The sequence below is a fragment of the Cyphellophora attinorum genome, assembly GCF_001299255.1.
Source record: "Cyphellophora attinorum strain CBS 131958 chromosome Unknown Contig19, whole genome shotgun sequence".
Classification (NCBI taxonomy): Eukaryota; Fungi; Ascomycota; class Eurotiomycetes; order Chaetothyriales; family Cyphellophoraceae; genus Cyphellophora; species Cyphellophora attinorum.
The window spans coordinates 199,644-221,287 of record NW_017253247.1 but is presented as its reverse complement, the minus strand read 5'-3'; the positions used below and the strand labels follow the sequence as shown (position 1 = coordinate 221,287).

At 54.7% G+C, this 21,644-nt stretch overlaps 8 protein-coding genes across 8 annotated transcripts; 3 read left to right on the top strand and 5 right to left on the bottom strand.

The window, feature by feature from the left end:
* Positions 1–105: 105 nt before the first annotated feature.
* On the bottom strand, positions 106–3,650 carry AB675_12050 (uncharacterized protein; the record flags this gene model as incomplete). The annotated part of the gene is made up of 7 exons (XM_018140949.1): positions 106–374; positions 510–1,091; positions 1,351–1,636; positions 2,045–2,161; positions 2,205–3,194; positions 3,242–3,379; positions 3,432–3,650. 7 exons carry the CDS (start codon positions 3,648–3,650, stop codon positions 106–108), a joined length of 2,601 nt encoding a protein of 866 aa, XP_017998420.1.
* A 2,175-nt stretch (positions 3,651–5,825) lies between these two features.
* Positions 5,826–9,522, bottom strand: AB675_12048 (Cohesin subunit psc3; the record flags this gene model as incomplete). The annotated part of the gene is made up of 3 exons (XM_018140947.1): positions 5,826–7,139; positions 7,190–9,104; positions 9,149–9,522. The coding sequence occupies 3 exons, from the start codon at positions 9,520–9,522 to the stop codon at positions 5,826–5,828; spliced, it is 3,603 nt and encodes a 1,200-aa protein (XP_017998337.1).
* Positions 9,523–9,967: 445 nt separating this feature from the next.
* On the top strand, positions 9,968–10,859 carry AB675_12047 (putative urease accessory ureD-like protein; the record flags this gene model as incomplete). The annotated part of the gene is made up of 2 exons (XM_018140946.1): positions 9,968–10,745; positions 10,789–10,859. The coding sequence occupies 2 exons, from the start codon at positions 9,968–9,970 to the stop codon at positions 10,857–10,859; spliced, it is 849 nt and encodes a 282-aa protein (XP_017998336.1).
* Positions 10,860–10,937: 78 nt separating this feature from the next.
* Positions 10,938–11,704, bottom strand: AB675_12046 (putative uracil phosphoribosyltransferase urg2; the record flags this gene model as incomplete). The annotated part of the gene is made up of 3 exons (XM_018140945.1): positions 10,938–11,326; positions 11,376–11,475; positions 11,528–11,704. 3 exons carry the CDS (start codon positions 11,702–11,704, stop codon positions 10,938–10,940), a joined length of 666 nt encoding a protein of 221 aa, XP_017998209.1.
* A 592-nt stretch (positions 11,705–12,296) lies between these two features.
* AB675_12045 (uncharacterized protein) lies at positions 12,297–13,595 on the top strand (the record flags this gene model as incomplete). The annotated part of the gene is made up of 1 exon (XM_018140944.1): positions 12,297–13,595. The coding sequence occupies one exon, from the start codon at positions 12,297–12,299 to the stop codon at positions 13,593–13,595; it is 1,299 nt and encodes a 432-aa protein (XP_017998396.1).
* A 951-nt stretch (positions 13,596–14,546) lies between these two features.
* Positions 14,547–15,236, top strand: AB675_12044 (uncharacterized protein; the record flags this gene model as incomplete). Its single annotated transcript, XM_018140943.1, has 1 exon — positions 14,547–15,236. One exon carries the CDS (start codon positions 14,547–14,549, stop codon positions 15,234–15,236), a length of 690 nt encoding a protein of 229 aa, XP_017998260.1.
* Positions 15,237–16,264: 1,028 nt separating this feature from the next.
* On the bottom strand, positions 16,265–18,190 carry AB675_12043 (uncharacterized protein; the record flags this gene model as incomplete). The annotated part of the gene is made up of 1 exon (XM_018140942.1): positions 16,265–18,190. The coding sequence occupies one exon, from the start codon at positions 18,188–18,190 to the stop codon at positions 16,265–16,267; it is 1,926 nt and encodes a 641-aa protein (XP_017998236.1).
* A 729-nt stretch (positions 18,191–18,919) lies between these two features.
* On the bottom strand, positions 18,920–20,745 carry AB675_12042 (putative transcriptional regulatory protein; the record flags this gene model as incomplete). The annotated part of the gene is made up of 3 exons (XM_018140941.1): positions 18,920–19,624; positions 19,705–20,025; positions 20,074–20,745. 3 exons carry the CDS (start codon positions 20,743–20,745, stop codon positions 18,920–18,922), a joined length of 1,698 nt encoding a protein of 565 aa, XP_017998317.1.
* Between the last annotated feature and the right edge of the window lie 899 nt (positions 20,746–21,644).

The window sequence follows — 21,644 nt, the reverse complement described above, 5'->3', positions numbered from 1 at the left end:
AGTACGAATGCAGATAAACTTAGCGTGTCGAGTTGATGCTCGACACGCTTCCTTTGACTACTCAGCTATTACTCTACTACGAGGGCTTCCACTACGACCATTCATTTAGCCATGGAACTTAAACACAGTCCACTCCTCGATCACGCTGCCCCTACGACAGTGCTTACGACGGTGGCCGCGCTCCTCGCGCTCCCTCTCCCGACGACCACGTTCAATGTCCTCCTCCCTCTGTTTCTCCTTCCGCTTCTTCTCCTCCTTGATATTATTCAACAAGATCCGCTCCTTCAACCCACTCACGTACGGATGCTCGTAGTCCTTCCCACGTGCAATCCAGTCTTCATGCTCCCGCTGCATCTGCCGGCACTTCCACCCGCCTGTGCCGTCATTACAAAGCTCGCACACCTGATCGGTGCGCAGAGCGACGTCATGAGGAGTGACTTGCAGACCGGCATGCCAGAGGTTGTTGAGTAGCTAATTGGAATCTGGGTGCCGGGGAATCATGCTGATACGGTCGTGTTGGGGGACGTTGACGGGCAGGCGGGTGTCGGCGGAGCGAAGTGCTGCTAGATTGTGTGGAGGGTCGACGTAGGAGGCGCGTCGGGCTGGGCGGGTGCGGACTGAGGCGTGTTGATCTGGCTGCGCAACGAGAGCGCCGGCTCGGCTGGGGTGGTAGCTTGGCGTGGCGTATGTCTTGAGTTGAGCACCATTGTGAGCAACAACGGAGCCACGTCGTGTACTTCGAGGCTGCTGAGCCTGATCATAGGGCACGAGAGCTCGACTGTCGCCATGGTGAGTGGCACCGCCATGGTTGGCAGGAGGATCGGCGTCGTTGAAGTTGACTCGCTTCACCACGTCGGCAAGTTGGCCGGCGTTGGCTTCTGCGCGAGACATGGTTGTGCGCTGAGTTACATGACGTTGCGGTTGTTGTAGGTGGTCGTAGTGGTGTTGCTGTGGTGGATAGGCGCTGCCGCTGCGGTTGGGGCGGGCTCTCGTGTGTTGTGACGGAGCATAGCTGGGAGCTGCTGCCTCTTGATAGCGCTGATGTTGTTGCTGCGGTGAGTAGACACTGCCGCCTGCGCGAGAGACGAGCTCTGGAGTGATGGTAAGACTCGTGCTGGGAATCATGGGTAGAGCGTTGAGGAGCTCGTGAGACCGAGTCGCTCGGTCTCAAGGTGCTGCGGCTCGAAGCATAAGTATCAGCGTGAGATGGTCGAGCCGTATTGCATCCCTGCGGAGCCCGCCTCGGAGCATATTGCGATGACGACGTACCATGATACTCTCTTCGACGTATACTCTCATATCTCTGGGAAGGAGCATGGCTTGAAGCATGATGATGAGACCACGACGTACCATAATGGGTATCTCGCTGAGCGTCCTCAAGAGGAGAAGCTCGCGTTGGGGGCGGCGTCGGTTTCAGGACCATCTTTGCGTATACGGAGGGTATCGTTAGATATGACGGGCTTGCAAGTACCAAGGTATCGTGCGAGATGCAGGGCGCAACTCGATCTCGACCGAGCCTTTCGAGGGCATTTATGGCTTCGCCGGAGAGCATGCTGCTGGAGGTGAAGCTAGTGGCTTTGTCATTGAGCATGAGGAGTGCTTTGTCGTATTGTTTGGATAGCTTTCTGTTCGAGTCCTTGTCAGTAATATTGTCAGTTCGCAGTAAGAGGCCTTGTCTGTGACGAGACAAGGCGTTTGTTGTGGACGTGCGGCACCTGCCCTTTCGACTTCAAGTTCCTGCCTCAGATCCACGACCAATCTGGCGTTTGTGTTGTCATACAATGAGTCACGTGGGTCACAACAGAGTCCCGAGGGAAGGTGCTCGACGGCAAGGAAGGAAATGGTGGGACGAGTGCGGTGACACGGGGGGACTTGCATGACCCAGGAGCAGAGTCGCGAGAATAAATTATCTGGCCATCAGAAGCCCTCTGAGGCACAATCCGATGTGGCCCGAGCAAATATCACCGTTCATCCCATCGTCTCAATCCGAGCCTGTGGTACGGGAGCATATGAACGTTTCAACCTCAGACCTTTGTAGTCTTACAGATTCTCGTGTCAATGCCATGACCCCATCCATGAAATCGACAGTCATTGCCATAATAGCAGCCTGCCTCTCCAGGTTTGCTTTGTGGGCAGCGATGGCCATAGATGCATTCCGGATCTTCGCAGTCAGTCTGGAAGTAACACGGCGTCATTCTTGCAACCTCTCGCAGAGTCTTTCGCTCGGAATTCGAGATGGGATAGTCGTGACGATGCGTGCAGTGGCTCGAAGTGCAATTTTGGTCTTGAAGGTAGTATGCATTGCACAACTTGATCTTTTTGACACGCTGGATTTCATAATTCGGAATCGTGTCGTCAGTCTTGTCAATTCGCTGACCCAGTCTGTTGGTGAAGATACTCTTGGTCGACGTCTTGTTCTCGCTGGGCTTGCGTTGGGTCTGAACAGGTTTCGCGATCGTGGTGGGTGGTGCTGGAATGTTTGGAGTGATGGTAGGCACTGGAGCTGCGGCCTTGGCAGTAACAGTGGCCCAGTTCATCGAAGGTGTGCTTGCGGCGGAGTTATTGCCACTCGTTCTGTTCGACTCGACTTTCGCAAGGACTGGGAGTATCACATTGGTCGGGACTGCTGGTGGTACCAATTTGGTTGAGCGGAAAAGACCTTCGAATTTGACGCTTCTGAAGTTTGGCTGCAAGGCTGCCATACCTTTGCTGAATGGTACAGCTTCCAGCAAGATGAGACGGTCAGACTCGTGTGACACGTCCTCGACCAGCTTTGCATAACTGTCGTTGTGCGAACAGGCCAAGATAACTGCTTGACAGTGGCAGTCATCAAAGCAGTCGCGCAAATTCACATCGAGTTTGTCTGCAGCGGCGCCTTCTTTCGGGCCAACATCGACCAGATCGAACAACGGTTGTTGACTGTTAAAGCCCCGGAGGAAGTCGCCGAACAGATCCAGGCGACTGATTTCCTTGCACTTGACGAGCGTTTCTGCAAGGCTGGATGTGTTGGCGAAGATCTTGACTTTTATCTTGTACGAATCGAGGTGGGACAAATTGGTAGACGCATAGTCCAAAATGGATGCATGCAGTTGATCAGCTGCCTCTTTGCCGCCTCGTTCGCCGTCGTTAATGAGTTCGCTGGAGAAGATGGTTCCGTCGCCGTCAATCAGAGCCGTGACAAAGGCATGACGATCCTGTGGAGTGTTGGCATGAGTACGAATCACCGCAGGGCATGACCTACCATGATGGCCTTCTGAACTTGGAGTTGCTCTTCAAGAGCCTCTGATTTGTCTTCCGCATCTTGCAGTGCTTGATTATTTCTTGCGAGTTTGACCTGGCGTAGTTCGCTCTGGGTGTTTTCCAATTGCATGAGCAAATCCTATCATCGTAGTCAGTTGGTTTGATCACACCGCTGATTGGAGGAGACGCACATCGATCAATTGATTTCTCTCATATTCCTGCTGCTTGAGTCGCTTATGGCGTTCACGGTATGTTGTCTGCACAGGAGTTGACTGCTGCAAGAAGCCTCCAATCGGCAGTCCAGGTGGCAGGCCATTTCTGACCGAGCCATTTCTCGAAGTGAAGTCAGGGCTGCTGTTTAGCAGAGGATGCTGCTCGAGCGTAGGCGAGAATGGGTCGTAACGAGCCATGAAGGGCATCGGTGAGACTTCATGCGCTTTGAGTGAGTGATGGATGGGAGACGAGGCGTCAGAGCGTTCAGAGATAGAGAGCGACACAATAAATAGGACAATCTCAGAAGATCGCAGAAAGACCTCGAGCAGAATAGGAAGAGTGATGTAAATTCTGGGTTGATATGTCTTTGTTGAATGGGCGTCACTAGCATTAGCTGTCAAGTCACGCAGCCTGTACGTCTCTCACTGGCTTTTACACTCTCACCTGGATATTTATGACCTGAACGATCAAGGTACACACGCCTGCACATTCAACCATAAATTTAATTGGGTCCTTCCCCAGAACGCGCCTCAGGCGCCTACTATAGCAGTCACGCTAATGCACCTTTAGGCGCCTTGAAAGTCAATCTCAGATGCCACCGCCAAGGCTGAAGCTGCCACTTTGGAGACAAAGTTCCGCCGGAGAGCTTCCGCTGGCTCTCCTGCCACAGAATATTGAGAATGCGACGTCAACGAGGATCGCATTGCTCGGTCTTCCTTTCCTAGCACCTATCTTCCTTCCTTCCCCCTTGTCCACAACCCTCTCCACCTCATCACCTTCCCTCTATCTTTTGGTAGCATCCCTCCTTCGACTCATACACCATGGGTCGTTTCCTAGATCTCGCCCTCCTGCTGTTCGGGCTCCAGTCCACCTCGATCCTTGCTCAAGCAGGCGTACGTCTCGACCACGTAGAGCCCAACACCGCTCCATGATACTGACAATAGCTATAGCTCGACCCAGATGAGCCTGTGGTTCCCGCACAGAGCCCAACGCTCTCAGTGGCCGTGTCCGCAAGCTTTCCCGATGCTGAAATCTTCGGCATCAAGCTAGTCAACGGCAAACCAACCGACGCCCTAGTCTCCTTCGCCAACCAAGAGCCCGAGCCCGTCGTCGTCCAGTTCATCGGCGGCAGCCTCTGGACACCCGACTTCGACCCTCAGGGCTCTCGCATTGTGCGCAATTTGACCACCAAGCAATATGCCGTTGAGATCCCCGCCGGCGAGAAGCAGTCGTTGCCCTTTCGAATCCAGACCAACATGCACCCTCAAGAGCTGCGTTTGAATATTGCTGCTGTCGTCGCCTCTGGCGATACTTTCTTCACCATGCAAGCCTATAATGGAACTGTTGCTGTGGTAGACCCAGACTCCAGTTTCTTCGATCCCCAAATGCAAGCCCTCCACCTTTTCCACACTGTAACATGACCTCTAACGCTCATCCAGGATCTTCCTCTACTTCTTCCTCCTCGCCTGCGCCATTGGCGTCGCCTACGCCTTCTATCACATCTGGGTCGTCCCTTACTTCCCCCAACTCCAAACCAAGAAACGATCCGGCGGCGGCAAACGCGCCGTCAAGCCAGCCGAACCCGTCGACGTCCCCACCGACGGCCCCGCAGTTGGCGTCAGCACCGGCGCATCCTCGAAAGCTACGCCGAGGAATGGATCCCCGCGCACCATCTTCAGCGCCCTGAAGCGCGTCGGGTCAAGAGCGGTGGTCCCAGGCCCAAGAGCCGGGGAAAGCCAACGGCCGAGTAGGTCTCACCGTATGCTGGGCGAGCATTGGTCATGGAGCCGGTGAGGACGCCCGAGGCGATGCAGCACAAGGAGAGAACCGCGTACATCCGTCATGCTGGTGAAGCGGAATGGCGCGAGCATGTGCAACCAAGCGGGCATCAACATTCCCACAGTCACGATAGCGAGCAGGAAGGCCAGGCTAGACGTGGCAGGCGAGTGCTGTCGTCCAGCCGATCGCATTGAGCCGGCTGCCCTTATACTCTCGAGGCGTCTCCAGCAATCGAAATGTTCGAGCCGACCCAGACCAAGAACCCGATCGCGGCAAGCATGTCATTGAAAGCAGGCGGATAGACAAAACACCAAAAGCTCGTCATCAATGTACAAGCAATGGCCTTTTAGGCGGAAGGACTGTACAGCGACATAAAAATTGTAGCATTAGCTTAGCAACCTCGCAAATCGCTTTTGGACATCGGGCGATGTAGGGGACAGTAGAACTAGTGGCAAGTTCAGCTAGAATCATCAGCACAATTGTCGCTTCGTATAGTCCACAGTATTGATCGTACAGGTCCATCTGAGTAACGCTGGACAAGCGAAGCATCACGCTGCCTTGCGGTCCACGGTGAGGCTTGTCGAGACTGGCTCTCAGTCACCTATAACCTCATCCTCTCCCTCCCCCTCCCCATCATCCCCATCATCGCCATCCCTCTCACGCATCTCCTCCTCTAGCCGATCAGCCTCTTCCTCCTCGACAATCTCTCGTTGTAGCGCATCATGGCCGTCTTCCACGTCGTCGATGTCGACGATCTCGTCCTCTTCGAGTTCCATTGGCTCGGGCGTGACTTTCTCCCTCGACTTCTGCTGCGTAGCTTTAGACTTGGACTTATCCTTAGCTGCAGTCTTCTTGTCCTTCTTCTCGTCTAAGAATTTGACCACCTCAGCATAGCTCTTCCCTAGCTTTGTGCGGTTGAGCTGTATCGCCTCCTTGACCCCCACTGCCACTTTGTTTCCGATGACTCCGCCCAGCAAGGCGAGCACGATCTTACTGCTCACCTCGCACAACTTTTGTTCGGCAATGAGGGCACGTTGCTTCTTTGCTTCTTTGCCACCGCCTTCCTGGATGGACGGCTCAGCGTCTTCGTCATCGGCACCGGAGCTGGAGTCCGCATCAGAGTCCTCTTCTTCGTCGTCAGAGGCGTCCGGCGGCCGCTCGATCTCCGCTTGCGTAGCTTCTCGTTCATCGTCGTCGCCATCGACATCAGTCGTGCCAGCCCGACTGCCGCCCCTCCGGCTCTTGGGATTCTTGTGCTCGAGAATCTTTCTGCTCGTCTTCCTTGCAAAGCTCTTCTCTAACCGCTCATGCGTTGCCATAACCTCAGTGAGCAGCTCATCTGGTATCGGCACCGTGAGTGCAGCGATCGTCAACGCGGGCTCATCATCCAGCTCTCCTTTGCTTGCCTTTGGCTGCCGGTGCTTGAGGGTTGCGAAGAGTGTGTAGATGTCCAGCAAAGTATGGATTGCAGCAACTCTCAACTGATCTAGCGGTGAGCGACTGGTGATGATAGGCGTGAGGACCTCGACGAAGTTATTGCGCTTTGTGCCGATATCAACTAAGTTGGCAACAGTGAGGGTGCGTTCGTCTTTGTTCTCGATCGCACGAATCAGCCCGACAACTTTCCAGCGGAAGTATAGGCTCAGCGTCGTAGCAACAGCAGCGCACAGCTGGTCTTCTTCCGCAGCGAAGCGGTCGTGGCCTGTCATGGCGTGGGAATTGTCGCCGCGCTCGATCAGTCTGATGAGAAGATCGAACAGCGTGCCTTCGATCGCTGGTGGCGCGGGTGCAGCTTTCTTGCCTTTCTTTGCTGCTGCGGCTTTGGGTGGGGCGAAGCTCTGCTCGATGATGTCTGTACAGTCGACCACGCCGGCGAGATTACTAATTCGGATGCAGAGATTGACCAGCTCCCGGATGACCGTCAGGTCAAGTGTGCCGCGACTGCCAACGTCTTTACCTTGTAGCAGGCCCTGCATATTGGCAATTGTCTCCTCCCAGATTCCGCGGATTTGGTGTCTGTCGCTTCCTGGCTCTGCTCGAAGCTCCGGGCAGCTCTGAAAGCTCGCGAGGCTTCAGCGAGGACTTTGACGTCCGAATGCGTCATGAACTGCTTATTGATGTCCTCCAGCAGATTTGAGTACGTTGCCTCTCCACCTTGTAGGTCGCTGATCAGGTCGGCATCCAGGAGTTGCTCCAGGCGCAGTATTGAGGTCGCGGCGTCGGTTGTGCTTCCATAGCGAGAGAGTAATTGAGGGATGAAGGTAGAGAGGTTGTGTGCCACGGTTTCTTGCTTGGTTTTGATGTTATCTTTGGCAGCGTGGGTTCTGCCTTTCTTATCTTTTGCGAGTTCGAGCAGGGTGCTGAGGTACATCTTGACCGAGAAGTAGAGGACATCGAGGAGAATCGTTTCTTCGTTGTTGGCGAGCTTGTACTTGCCCTGAACTGCTGTGGCCACATCGTCACTCTCAGGATCTGCGGTTATCGATGAGTGATCGTAGAGGAGATAGCCGGCTAAGGATTCCCACTCCTCGAGTTCTTTCATGTGGGTGTAGATCGCTTGTGTTGCCAGCATATAGCGCGACTCTGCGTTATCTGTGCTGGCAAGGGTACGCACGTTGTTCTCTGTGCTGTTCGCGGATTCGGAACGTGCATCGTAGTCCTTGAGCGTTTCAGCCAGGCACTTGAATTTGATCCAATTCTGGTTCGGTGCCATCTGATCGTCGCCGTCGTCAGCTGAAGGCAGAGCGTCATTGTACTGCTCTTCATCCCAGTCCTCGGTCGCGTCTTTGTACAGGTCCTCGATATTGGACACAAAAAACTTGCCTACAGTCTTCCTGACTCGTGGCTCAGCGTCAAATATCAGCCGGCCGATCGTGTCGATATCCTCTGGCTCCAGAAGGTCGTAATTCCGTAGCCTGTCCAGCAGCTCAATACTCTCGACACGTACACCCACGTCGGCATCTCGTGCTCCCATCTCGACCATCCGCGGTCGGAACCGATCTGTGAAAGCTCGCAGTGCAGTCACATTTCTCTTGTTCCCATATAGTTGCTTGACCTGTCGTATCACTTCTAGTCTCGTAGGTGAGTTTGGATCTGACATTACCCAGCCAAGGTAGCGCAGATATTGTCCTTCCAAAAACATTTTGCGATACTTGGAGATCCAGCCTCCCAGTGCTGCGACGCACTCTACGCGGATCTTCTCGTCGACATCTCGATATCTGTGAACATAGACTGTGTCAAAAGCGTCGCGCAGGGAAGCATCGACGAGCTCAAGCCTCTTCTCGTCTGTCTTGATGCTCTCCTGGAGCGAGGCGATTCGAGTTTTGTTCGAAGCTTTTTTCTTGCTCTTCTGCTCAGCATCCAGTTGGGTCTTCGTAGTGGCCATGCTCTGCAGGATCTCACTTGCGACGCTGCATAAAGCAGTGCTCATTGACAAGGATATCACGGTTGCTGTATGTCTGAAAGGGCGGTATTTCGCACCTGACATCGTGCCGACCCAGACGTGAATGTTGTCGTAGACTTCTGGTTGGTCATACAGTATGCCGGAGATGTGCAGGCTCTTGATGAGTGCATCGAAGAACTCGACGAGCACGGTCTTGAACTCGACATACTGTTTCGCCTTTGAGATGAGCGGGTACTCGGCACCCGCTTTGTCGTTGTAGTGTTCCTCCAGCACATCGCCGAGCTTGCCGGGCACATTGTCGATATCCTCAATGTCGGCCGAGGTGATCTCAACATCACATTCGACGCACTTGAGGACAAAGTTGACCAGATCTCGTATCGCAGCAACGCTGTCTGCCGCTATCGTCGCGATCCATTGATTGGCAACATCCTCTGCAGTCTGACCCTTTCCGAAGACTTCGGCGTATAGCCTTCTTTGTGGGCTTGACTCTGTCGTGCGCGGGCATTCTGTAACTTTTGTGCCTTGTTGGCTGGTTTGCTGGGTACATTGGCTGACCGGATGGCTAATGTTGCGCCCGATTTGGCAGCAGTCTTCGCTCGTTTGGGTGCAGGCTTCGCAGCAGCTGGGCGTTTCTTCTGCTCTCTTCTTTTTGCCCTGATCTCTTCTTCGGCAGGCTCAGACTCGTCACTGTCTTCGTCGGACTCGTCGGCATCTGAGTCTTGGATGTCGTCGTGGTTGACGCGCTTTCGCTTGGTCGCTGAACCATTCTGTAGCAGACTACCGGCGTGCTCTTCGTCAGCAAATACTGCTGGCGCGCGCGATACGCGACCTGACTTCCGACGTGACGAATCTGCTGTGCCATTCGGAAGAGACGAGTCTATCTCCATTGCGACGATCTCTCAAATGAGCCGTAGATTGAACGATGCTGAGGAAGTCGCAGGGAAGGAAGGCGGGGAGATCTTCCACTAAACGCGACGAGAACCGGCAATAGCCTCACTCACAGATCCAGTGACTGTCGCACTTGCTGATAATAACTTTCTGCGCGCATGCCAGGATCAAATCGCGGCGATGATGAGGAAGGAACGCGTCGAGGTGGGGTCACTTCGACTTGGTCTTGGCGCGTTGCAAAGCTTCCGGAACTCTGCACTTGCACTGGCACTTGTCAACGAGCACTCGCGACTTTCAACATGTAGGTTTCGATCTTCGCTGCAGCATTCAGGTACTAGCAAGACGTGCTTGCCTGGAAGACCTGGCCGGATCGGCTCGATCGCGTGTCGGAGCCTTTCCATGTCATGCAGGCGGCATCGTTGCTGATTTGGTGAGCGATGAATGATGGCTCTACTACCATCTCCGTACAGCAAAGTTGAGCGACTGCCCGCAGGCGAAGGCACCATTTACCTCACGCAGCACGGTCTGCAGACCGTCAGCTTCCAGTACCCACTCAAGCTCATTGCTCCAGACCGCCATATCTCGCTTGATGACGAGCACGTGACGGTGCTGTTCTTGCTAACGTATGGCGGAGGCCTTGTTGGCGGCGACAAAATCAACCTCAAGGCCGAGCTGGCAGATGGCACTCGTCTGAGCTTGCTGACCCAAGGCAGCACAAAGATTTTCAAATCGCCAAATCGCCAGGTGGTAAGTGGTCAAGTCCTGGACGTCAAGATCGGCGCCGGTGCAGCGCTATGCTATCTCCCAGACCCCAATCAACCCTTCGCCGAGAGCGTCTACGAACAGAAGCAGACTTTCTATGTGGACAAGACTGGCAAGAGCAATCTCCTCATGCTAGACTGGGTCAGCGAGGGCCGGCGGGCAAGAGGCGAGAGTTGGACGCTTTGGAGCTGGAAAGGGAGGAACGAGGTGAGAGTATTCGATGAGAAGGGAAAAGGCAGGCTGCTTCTCAGAGATGCTCTGCAGCTCTCGGAGGGACATGTTGAAGGTGTCGGGTTGCAGCAGAAGACCGACTCGCTTGGTATCTACGGAACGCTGATCATCTATGGTCACATGTTCTCTCAACTCGGCACGTTCTTCATGGACAACTTCAGGGGCCTTCCCCGCATCGGCGCGAAGAACTGGTCCGAGTCTACCAAGTCGAACGAGGCCGCCGCCAGCGGTCCGCAGCACCAGGACGTTTTATGGACTGCAGCCAATGTCAGAGGATTCGTCCTCGTCAAATTTGGCTCAAAGGACATCGATCGCGCCCGACTCTGGCTGGGAGGTCTCCTGAAGCAGGAAGGCACAGTCGAGAAGCACTTCGGCCATCAGGCGCTGCTCTGCTTGCGATGAAATTGCAAACAGAAGTTGCTCATTTCCCAAGCGTGAGGAACAATCGGTCACCAATATCACCCAAGCCGGGATTGATCATTCCCTTGTCCGTCAAAGACTGGTCGACACCGCCCATCCAGATCTCCACCCCTTCTGGCCACTCCTCAGCAGCACGAATGACACCTTCCGTTGCGCCCAGTATGCCAATCATTATTATGCGGTCCACGCCCCATTCGCGTAATGTCTGGATGGCTGCAGCAGCTGTTCCTCCTGTTGCGATGACCGGATCGACTATGATGGCGAGCTTGGCAACAGCGTCTCGCGACTGTGGAAGGTTGTTGTAGTACTCGACGGGCTGCAAAGAGATCTTCTCGCGAAACAGGCCAAGGTGGTGTACTGAGACCGGAAAAGGGAGGATGGTCTGCAGAGCTGTCATGTGTTAGTGGCGACGCTTCGGACCGGGAGATGCTGCACTTACCATCTAGCATGCCCAGGCCAGACCTGAGGATCGGGACAATGGTAATCTTCTGAGGCGAAATGGTCTCAAAGTCATATTGGAACCCTATGGGCGACTCGTCCTGCGCAACTGATCAGTGCTGTTCGAAGTTCTGGATAGTCGCGACTACGTACAGCGCCAGCTGAAACGACTTCTAAGCTTGCCAATGCCTGGGTTCCCAGTATCAGGGATACTTCATGGACGAGGTCTTTTGTTTCGCGAGCATTCGCCGACTTCGATCGGAGCTGCGACAGCTTCGCCCTTAGGCATGGGTGCTTTGATATGTTGACGTTGGAAGGGAGGTTCGACATTCTGCTGAACTTGGTGGAAAGCGGCAGAGGTCGCGATAAGCCCGACACCCAAGAACAAAAGAAAGAGAAGCCCGAGCTACGACTGTGTGGTCCTTTGTCCTGATTTCTTGTCAAACCAAAAGCGCAAACACGTCCAACAATTTGCACGGCACGCCGTCGGACTATCGCGCTGCAGTGGTGGTCTAGTGGGGCATCATGCCCCCCTCATGCGATAAGCGGCGGGCTCAGCTCGGGCGGAAAGCCCACGCGCAGGAGCGCGTGTCCGACGAGCCAAGCTTGTTGACATGCTCAATACCTGCTGCTGGTGGCATTGTTCACAAGTTCCTGACTTCGTTGTGGTAGCCCAAGGAAAGTACATATACAAAAACTTTCAGGATTCGAACTTGCACACCAAAAGCCCGCAGACGCAACGAGATCAACCGAGTATCGTTGTGCCGCATTTCCGATCGACGTCATGGCTGCAATACCGATGCAGACTTTCTTCTAAGAATGTATTTATCCATTGTTTCCTCGTCAAGCTGTACGCTCCTCTCATGGCTGCAGCCTCTGCAGCACGCAGTCTCATCGCGATATTGCTCGTGTAGCCCGTGAAATGACCAAACCACACCATACGAGGACCGACCAGGAGCTCACAGAACTTGATGCGCCTCGCCCAGCACACGAGGAGGCAGCCTTTAATCAATTCGAAGGTCGAGACGCCAACAACTCCGACAACGATGTCTCAGAGACCTTCGACAGCTCGTCACTTGATGACCAGCAACGGCGAGCAGAGCAGGCGTCTTCTGACGAGGCCGCGGGGGCACAGAAACCAGAACAGCAAGAGAATGAGACATTCAATCCGAGATTGACAAATTTATACACGATATCATGGCTGATATTCTTCTCGTTCTGGGGGACACTGGCACGTCTAGGAGTCGAGGCGATCACACTATACCCCAATTCACCGTTCACCTCACGAGTCTTGTGGGCCAATTTGGGCGGTTCCTTCTTCATCGGGTTCCTGACGGAGGACCGCAAGCTATTCCAGCAGGAATGGGGTTCGTCAGGACCAACAAAAGACCATGCTGCACACGTCAAAGTCAAGAAGACCATACCACTGTACATTGGACTTGCGACGGGATTCTGCGGCTGCTTCACGTCGTTCTCTTCCTTCATGAAGGATTCCTTCCTCGCCATGGCGAATGGTCTCGACTCTGCGAGCCCAACGACACCGTATGAAAGTGCCGGCGCCATAGCATCCCGCAACGGCGGCTACTCATTTCTGGCCTTGCTCGCAATCCTCATCGTTGAGCCATCAGTGTCAATCAGTGCACTGAAAGCAGGAGCTCATTTCGCGCTGTTGCTGGAACCCGTCACGCCAACATTGCCATTCAGGTTCTTCCGAAAGGCTATTGATCCATTGGCCGTCGTCCTTGCGTTTGGCTGCTGGTTTGCAGCTGTCCTGATGTCTATTTGGCCAGCTGGCGACAAGACGCATTGGCGATTTCGTGCTACATTCCCATTGATCTTCTCACCACTGGGGTGCTTGTCACGATATTACCTGTCCAAATATCTGAACGCACGCATCCCCTCGTTCCCACTGGGCACGTTCGTAGCCAACATAGCTGGCACAATCGTGCTGGGAATGGCATGGGATTTGCAGCACGCAACAGGAATAGGAGCGTCACCGGGAGCAAGCATCAACGGGTGTGCGATACTCGAGGGCATCATAGAGGGATTCTGTGGGTGCTTGACGACGGTCAGTACATGGGTGTTAGAATTAGACGCCCTCCGGCGAAGACACGCGTGGCTCTATGGGCTGTGCAGTGCGTCAGTCGGGCTGGCATTCTTGATCGTTATTATGGGCTCCATGGCTTGGACGGTTGGGTTTGCGAGCCCAGCGTGTAGCTGACGAGGCAGGAGCGATTGAGGAAGTACTGCAGACCGTATTTGTAGTCTCGCAATTCAGGCTTGTCACTTGCAAACAGACAGTGCATCAGCAACGGATGATCACCTTTGATGTACCTTGCATGCGTTGCAAATCTTCCTTGTCCTTTATCGTGGATACGCTCAGAGGGCAATCTCCCACACGAACGGGCATGTGCGTGCCCACGAAGCTTGTCCATCGCGCGGCGAAATTAATACCAGTATTTATGCCTATCGATTGTGCTCCTCGGCCTCAGACGCCGCCAGACGACGCGTTCCTGGTAAAGGTCAATACAGCTGCCGTACCAATTACACCTCAGCTCTCCAGTCGGATTTTTGATTCAGGGGAACAGGAACAGCGGACCCGTCCAGCCTGGAACACGATCGGCGCCAGGCGAGGAAGCTCCCCGACCAGAGCCCCTTCTCGGTCTTCCTGAGCGTGCAATTGACTCCCTCTTCATTCTTCCACATATCGCCAGCCTTCCAAAGCTTCAGCTCGTCGTCGTCGTCAACTATAGTCGCTCCTTATTATCGTCGCAACAGGGTCCCTCACCACCAGTCTTCGTCGACTCAATTCCGTCAGCAGCACGTACCGAATTCAGGAGCCCGAGAGACCCTGATTCGTACCTGCATCTCAGCCCGGACGCGTGCAAGGCGGTTGCCCCGAGAGACAAAGAAAAGAACAACCACAGATCCACGCTGGACGCTGACGCTGGCCATCATCCAACCACGCGACTTATCGATTGCATCTCTACACGATTGTGAATGTTCGTTTGTCAATAACGAAAGATGAGAAGGAAATTCTAGAATATCCAGCACGAACGCAAAGGCCTGTACATTCGTCGAACATTCTCTCCGGCCACTGCACAGACCCCTATCCTTCCAAGAACATTTATTTTCTACGACGACCGACAGCTCGTCGTCCTCAACACATATTATGCCACAACGAATACTCCTCCTCGCATACCTCTGCGCCATATCACACGCCTTCGTACAGAACCCTGGCGCCGAACCCTTAGACCAATACCCGTGGGCAGAGCATACGCCAACAAACGCTGAAATAACACCCCTTCAAACATCCACACCAGCGGAAGCGCCTTCAATATCAACCATACCCTCTATGACCACAATACCAATCTCGATACCCACTCCAGACCTCTCAGACCTCGCCTCAGACACCGAACTATCCCTCCCTCTCCGCGATCAACTCCGCCGCCTCTTCCGCCGACAAGGCGGCGCACCCGTACAAAACCCAGCCGTCGCCCAGCCACCAGCCGCCGCAGTAACGCAGGTATCCCCTGTCACAGTGCTCTCACTGATGGACAAGAAGGGCCAGCTGTTAGCTGTGCCGTATACACAGACGTTCGCACCGGTGCCAGATCAGTGGCCGAGTCCGAGTGCTGGTACGGTGGGGATGGGGACGATACAAGGGGAGATTGGGCAAGTGAGAACAAAGAGCAAGAGGGACGAGATGGATGTGCAGACTGTGATGGTGCCAGTTGGAAGCTGGACGGCTCCCCCAGAGCCAACCAACACGATGGGATTGGTGCTGAAGGATGGTGTTGTCGAAGTGCTGCCTTCGCGGGCAGTACCGTCGAGACGGAAGCTCGTGCAGCGGGGGACTTGAAGTCGATGGGTTGGGCTGGCTTCGATGCCGATATTGAAGAAGACTCGAAGCTCTCCAAAAGGACTACTATCGGGCCTGCTTACGCTTGCAGAAGTCTGTCCTTCGCGATACAAGACACACTGCATTCGATAGCACAACGTCTCACCGACCCCAAGAGGACATCCAAATGGTGAAATGCAAGCTTCTGGAAAGCCTCAACGCTCCTATACACGAACCTTGACAGTCGCTGATGACGCTCTTCTCGGTTTGCGAGCGCTTCTCGGATCTTGGGATAAAACCCTGAAGGCGTTTTGTGAGACTGCTCGAAGCGCCACCGTGCAATCAAGCAAGCTCAAAGACGATGTACATCAGCGATGTATACAACGTGATGAGCCGTGTCACCAATCATAAGAGCAGCGCAAGACAGCAACCACGGCCGTTGTACAGGGGCTCTGCCGCGTCAGCAACGGGTACTCTGGCGTTGCTGGAGCCGCCTGATCGAAAGACACTGGTCTTCCAGCCACAAGCGGCTTCCGGAGTCGTCTTGTGACGCGGTGGTGCGAAGGACGGAAAGCGCATGACTCTGGGAGAGGAAAAACAAACGAAAAGTAACATGTCAGGACCCAAGAATTGAGCATGAGGGTGGCTATGTGGATGTACCTTCCGTGCATGAGAATGAGCATATGTACTGTATGTCCGTATACAAAGCAATGACGAAGATCAATGAGAATCATTGCAATACTTTTGATCAAAGTGGGCCAGGCCAATTCTTGCTCAAGCCGCGAGGCCAATCTGTCGTGATCTAAACCGTTGCTGATGTGAAATGTCTATGCCGTTCTGTGTCGGTCCCTACTATCCATATGCAACGGTACCAAGGCAGCCACGTATCCGCGTCCCTTTGCTCACAAGTGCCGGCCGAGTTGTGCCTTCCGAGATGTGCAGTGCTCGCTCGTGCTGCTGCTGCTAATGCAACGGAGCTGCCTTGCCAAGTCTTCTCGCTCCTACTGAGTGTCCCCAGCCGGGCCCAACAGCAGTTGGAAGGCAGGTCTTCAGTCATAAATTTTGCCCCAGTCCGGCACAACCACCATCTTGCCCTTGATCTGCCCCAGAGCATACACCTTCCCCTTATGCCTTGACGACTGAGGATTCATGCGCTGCCTCTCCTCCCACTTGGCCTGATCGTCGTTCTCCGGTCGGGCCTCACCAGCAGCCCCATCCTCGGCATCTACTTCTGGATTTGCATCATTCAGCACGCCCCCAGAATCAACAAGAAGCCCTTCACTCGCGAAGTCAGTGTTGACACCCATCCGTCCGGTCATGCTCACGCCGCCCCAATCAATGCTCACTTTGCCGGAAGCATGCACGCGCAACTTCCCCACCACACCTTGCGGCAACTGCGCTGCTGGATCAGGCGGGAGCAAGTCCGGCGCCGTTATATATCCCTGTTGCTTAATACGTGTTTGGTTCGCGGTCTGTCGGGCTAGGAGTGTGGCACGGGACATGTCGCCTGCGGTGCCGGGCTCGGATTTGATTTGGACTTCTGGGGGGTTGGGTTTGGTTTCTGTTGCCTCAGTGGCAACAGTGGCGTCTTTATCAGCCTCCTCAGCTGCTGCAGCTTCGGCAACAGGGTCAAGCAGTAAAGGTGTGATGGGTGGGAACTGCATTAGGAAGAGTTGGCCTCTCTGCTGCTGCGTGTCGGGATCGGGGAGCTTGGCTTTGCCTTTTCCCTTGGCCGACACACCGTAGGCGTGGTTAGTGCTGTCCGGAATCAACAAGTCGATCAACCTCGCCGTGTCCTCCGCCACACGTAAGCGCTCAGCGCGTTCCTCGGGCGTTTCGGAGGCGTATGCTTTTGCATCGCGGGCGAGGGAGCGTTTTGGGGTAGCAGAAGAGAGTGTGCGTTTTTTGAGCTCTGGGCTTGTTGAAAGATCTTTGTATGGATTGAGAGTGCTGCGTTGACGCTCGTGGCCTGTGACGGTGACTTGTGCGGGACTATCGACGTCCATGGCGTCGGAGTCGTCTCCTACTAGAATTGCGGTGAACTCACGCTTGTTGCGCGATGGTTTCTGCTCGGAGGCGGCTCGTTGGTGTGAAGCTGCGCTGCTTGCGCCGTTGGTCTGGTGAGGAGCGCGAAGTGGTCGTAGCCCTCCTCCTCCTCCACCGGGTCTTCGTGGTTTGGTTTTAGACTCGATCGTGCCTGTGCGCTGCTTGCCTTTTGACGTGATGATGTCGTCTTCCTCCTCATCGTCCTCGCCGGTCTGGTCCATGGTGTTGGCTTCGCCTTCGGCCTCATCCTCACTGCTGATCCAGATACGCTCGATATCGCGCCTCACCTCGTCTGGGTCCTCATCCTCTTCGATCGTGATTGTCTCTGGCTCGTAAGCTTTTTGCTGTAGCGCAGCCGTGACCAGTTCGTCTTCCTCCGCGTCGGCCTCTGGCTTGCCACTCTGACTGCCCGCCACGGCTGTCTTATTGCCCTTGCATTTTGCTGTAGCCGCACTCCCTCCCGCATCCTCAATCTTCTGCGCGGCTTCACCAGAGAGCCACTCCTCCTGGCCAACCCCCAATGCCCTTCTCTCGGCCGCGGTAGCCCTTCTATTCACCGCACCCCCAGCACTCCCGCCGAACACCCCTCCCCCACTGCCATCACTGCGAATATGCGTTGCCTCCCTGCCCACCGCCCCACCACGTCCGCCTGCACCGCCTCGTGCGCCACGTCCTGTGCCTGTCCCTCTACGAGCAGGTCCTGTGTTTGCGGTGTGTGGGGTGCCGGTGGTGGTAGAGGAGGAGGCGGCATTATTGCGTCTCGCGGCACGAGCAGCTTCGTCGGCGGCGTATTTCTCGCGCTCCGCTTTGGTTTTGCGGGTTATGCTCCCGCGAGGGGCGGCGCGGGTGGAAGCGCGTGAAGCGGCAGGCGTTGAGCGGGCGGATGTGTTGGTTGTCGATGGTTGGTCGGAGCCTGGTGGGGAGGACATGGCTATGGTTTGAGGGGAGATCAGAAACTGGGAAGCCAGGTGAACGGGACTGGAGGTATGAGCATTTGTCCCAGCGGGACTCAAGGCGCAATTATATTTTTGTTGCAAGTGGTGCGATGGGCCTCATGACTGGCAACGAAGGGCTCTCCTTCGGGTCATGTTCGAGAAAGTACCGACAAATTCGCAATCGAGAATTGTTTCGAGTCGTAGAATTGACAGATATGCCATGGCTTCATGCAACGTTCGTGAAAGGGTGGGTGACCATCAGGAACGCCGGTTGACTGCGGGCAGCAAATCGACGTCTGCAACTTTTTTGGAAGTTGGAGAAATTCGTTCTGAGAAGTGATTGGCAGCAGATCGATAGTGGAGCCGAGCAGCCTTGTTGCCTCGTAAGGCTGCACCACAAATCAGAGTCACCTGCATTTGAGCTGAAGCTGAGGTGAGTCGAACGTGTAGCTGGCACATTCACGCTCTGTCATGATGGTGGCTGAAATTTCATTGTAACCTATGGCTTTTCTGGACATAACAAAATCATCTGTGGTACAATTGTCTCGAGCCGATCAAGGGGGAAAGAACTGGACACATTTCGTCCTTCGAGAACATCCATAGCATAGCAAGTCCGTGCCCTTCCCGCAGTGCAACCGACATTGCCCTTAATCCACGTACTCCCATGAACGCCATCGAGTATCGTGATCCCGTCGTCCTGCTAAAATCGAGTCGGCGAAAACCTCACCGCTTCCTTTTCTTATCCTTTTGACCATCCACCATCATGCCAGCACCAGTCATCATCGGCGGCAGCATCAGCGACTCCTCCGAAATGACCTCACCATTGGCGCCCCTCTTGACCGGTACGCCCATATGCCTGCCAAAGCGACCCCGGCGTCCATTGCCTTCATCCTCACTGACACATCCCTCAACACCGATGCCAGCATCTTTGCAACGCTGGCAAGGCCGTTGTCGATCACAACCCTTCTTGCTCTTGCGACAGCGTTGGCAGCGTGGCTTAGTCGATAGATCCTCCTCATCCGCACCAAAGCGCGGTAAGTCTGACGAAGCCGAGGAAGCCTTGCGAGGCGCCGGCATAGATCCTGCGATGTTTGGCTTGGATGGTTTGCTTGACGAAAGTGGTCGCGGCTTGGTCTTGTGCTTGTTATGGGACGATTCTGTGCGAAGATGCGACGGACCATCATGCATCTTTGTCTTGATCTTTTTTGTCTTCGGCGCGCCCTCGTACTCGTCGAGTTCTTCACTTTTAATGTCGCTCTTGGCATGTCCGTTCTCGTAGTCAGCGTCGTCATCGTCGAGGAATGTCTTGCGGTATTTCGGCAGACCGCCTTCATCGTCACTGTAATCATCGCTGTCGCTGGTGGCACCGGTGACGATGCCGCGTCGGCTGCGCCGCTGAAGGTTTCGTCTACGGTAGAATTGGATGCTCTGCCGTGCGAGTTGTTGGACGCATCACCGAGAGCTATCAGAGTGCGTGCCACGTCCTCATCGGATATGCAGCTGGCAACCGTGGGATCAGGTGTAGGAAGCACCCTTCCACCTGGATAGCCAGGTCTTCCGTTCTGGGGCGTTGTTTGTGCTCTGTCACGGAGGCGATGATGATGTTGTCCGTTGAGGGCTCCTCGAGCTGGGTACGAGTCACTAGAGCCATTGGACATTCTTGGCCCATAGCTCTGTGGTGACAACATTGGTGGAGCTTGTGTATACAGTCTTTGCGCAGGTGCTTGGAAGGGCGATGGGCCCTCCTGTGGCAGCGATCGCCGTTGTGGTGAAATTGAGGACTGGGAGGCTGGGATGGGCACTTGAGGCGGGACGAACAGTGGTAAAGTCTACACAGGTCAGTACGTTCCGAGAGGATGGACTCCTAAAAGACTCACAGAGCTGTCAAAGATGGTCTGTCCACGTCGACCATCTTGCAGAACGTTGGCGGTGCTGATCTCTGAGCTCGCTAGCATATCGCTCTTAGCTCGACGGGAACCCGAAGCAGAGCTGCGCGCATCACTATCGCTGTAGCCATTGTCGTCGCTGTAATGCCCGGATGCACTAGATCCTCGACTGACAGCTGAGAAGGACCCTGGCTTTTGCTGTGATGCGCTGCGTCTGCCACGTGCTCCTGGAGGACTAACAGACCGCTTTCTGGCCAATCGTGATGACGATCGGGAAGGAGAATGAGACTGTTCTCGCATGTGTGGTGGCAGCATTTGAAACGGCTCCCCGAGACTCGGGCGCCGCTGCGACTCGGGGTCAGCAGTAGCACCGTAATGGTTTGCGCTGTACGGTGTCCCATTGTGGGAGCCAGGCACAGTCCTGACATAGACTGTGGTATTGTGTCGCAGGTTCTCATATGAGGGAATAAGTATATTACCCTGAGAGTCCTGGAAAATGACGCCATGACCGTCGTAGATACCATGGAAACTCTTGACGGTAGCAATCATTGACTCTGTGGTATCGTGCGCATTGACAAGGACCCTCATAGGGATGCGCGCTCTTGTTTTGGAGCTGTCGTCGAGGAGCAGCTCGAAGGCAATGGACTTCCCTGGCTGCTTCATGGCTTTTGTTTCTCCTTTCGGAGTCAGGAGCTCTGATACTTCCATTGCAAGTGGGCGTGTTTGCTTCCTGTGCTGTGTCTCTGTGGGACTACACAAGGCGTGGTTGCTAATGAAGTAGCCCCGGGACCGGCGATGGTGACGGTAATAGCGACGGCGAGGATGTTACCAATGACGTTCGCAGTCCTCGTACAGACCCTGCAGAGTGTGTAGATTAGCAATGAAGTTCGTTGGAGGTATGTGAGGTGAGAGTAGATCGATTGTGGCAGAGGTAGATCAGCTGCGCCCTCCACTCGAGGGAGACCGTTGTGACCCTTCGAAGCGGCAGTGATGGGACGGCAGATGGACTCACTTTTCCTGGAAAAGGTGATCAAGTGGATCGCCAACGATGGCACTGCTGCTGCGGCTATCGAGATGCAGTGAATGAGACCTTGATGGCTCACGGTAGCAAGATCCGGCAGAACCGTTCACAGGGCTGTTCTCGATTAGAAAGCGATCGAACGATTGCTGTTCCACTGGTTTCAGCGACTAAGTTGCAGAAAGAGTAGCAGTTGACGACCACACTGGAATCGTCAAAGTGCCATAGCCCAAGAAAATTGGCTTCAGGACGATATCAATGAGTGATGGTGAGGGAGAAGAGGAGGTGAGGTACGGGAAGGTGGTGAGGCGGACCTGGCTGAGGCTTGAAACGGAGACCCACAAAAGGCCAGCGGTCCAACTCAGCAGCGAGCGAGAGGAACGTGGGTCCGAGCAACGAAACAAATACTCGTTCATACACTTGGTGATCGTGCATGAAGACGTCTACGGGTGGTAGCTACTGCTTCGAGCCCAAATGGCGCCAACTACGGGAGATTCGTAGCATATCATCGAGCTTCATCTACGGACGCCAACGGCTGTGCTAC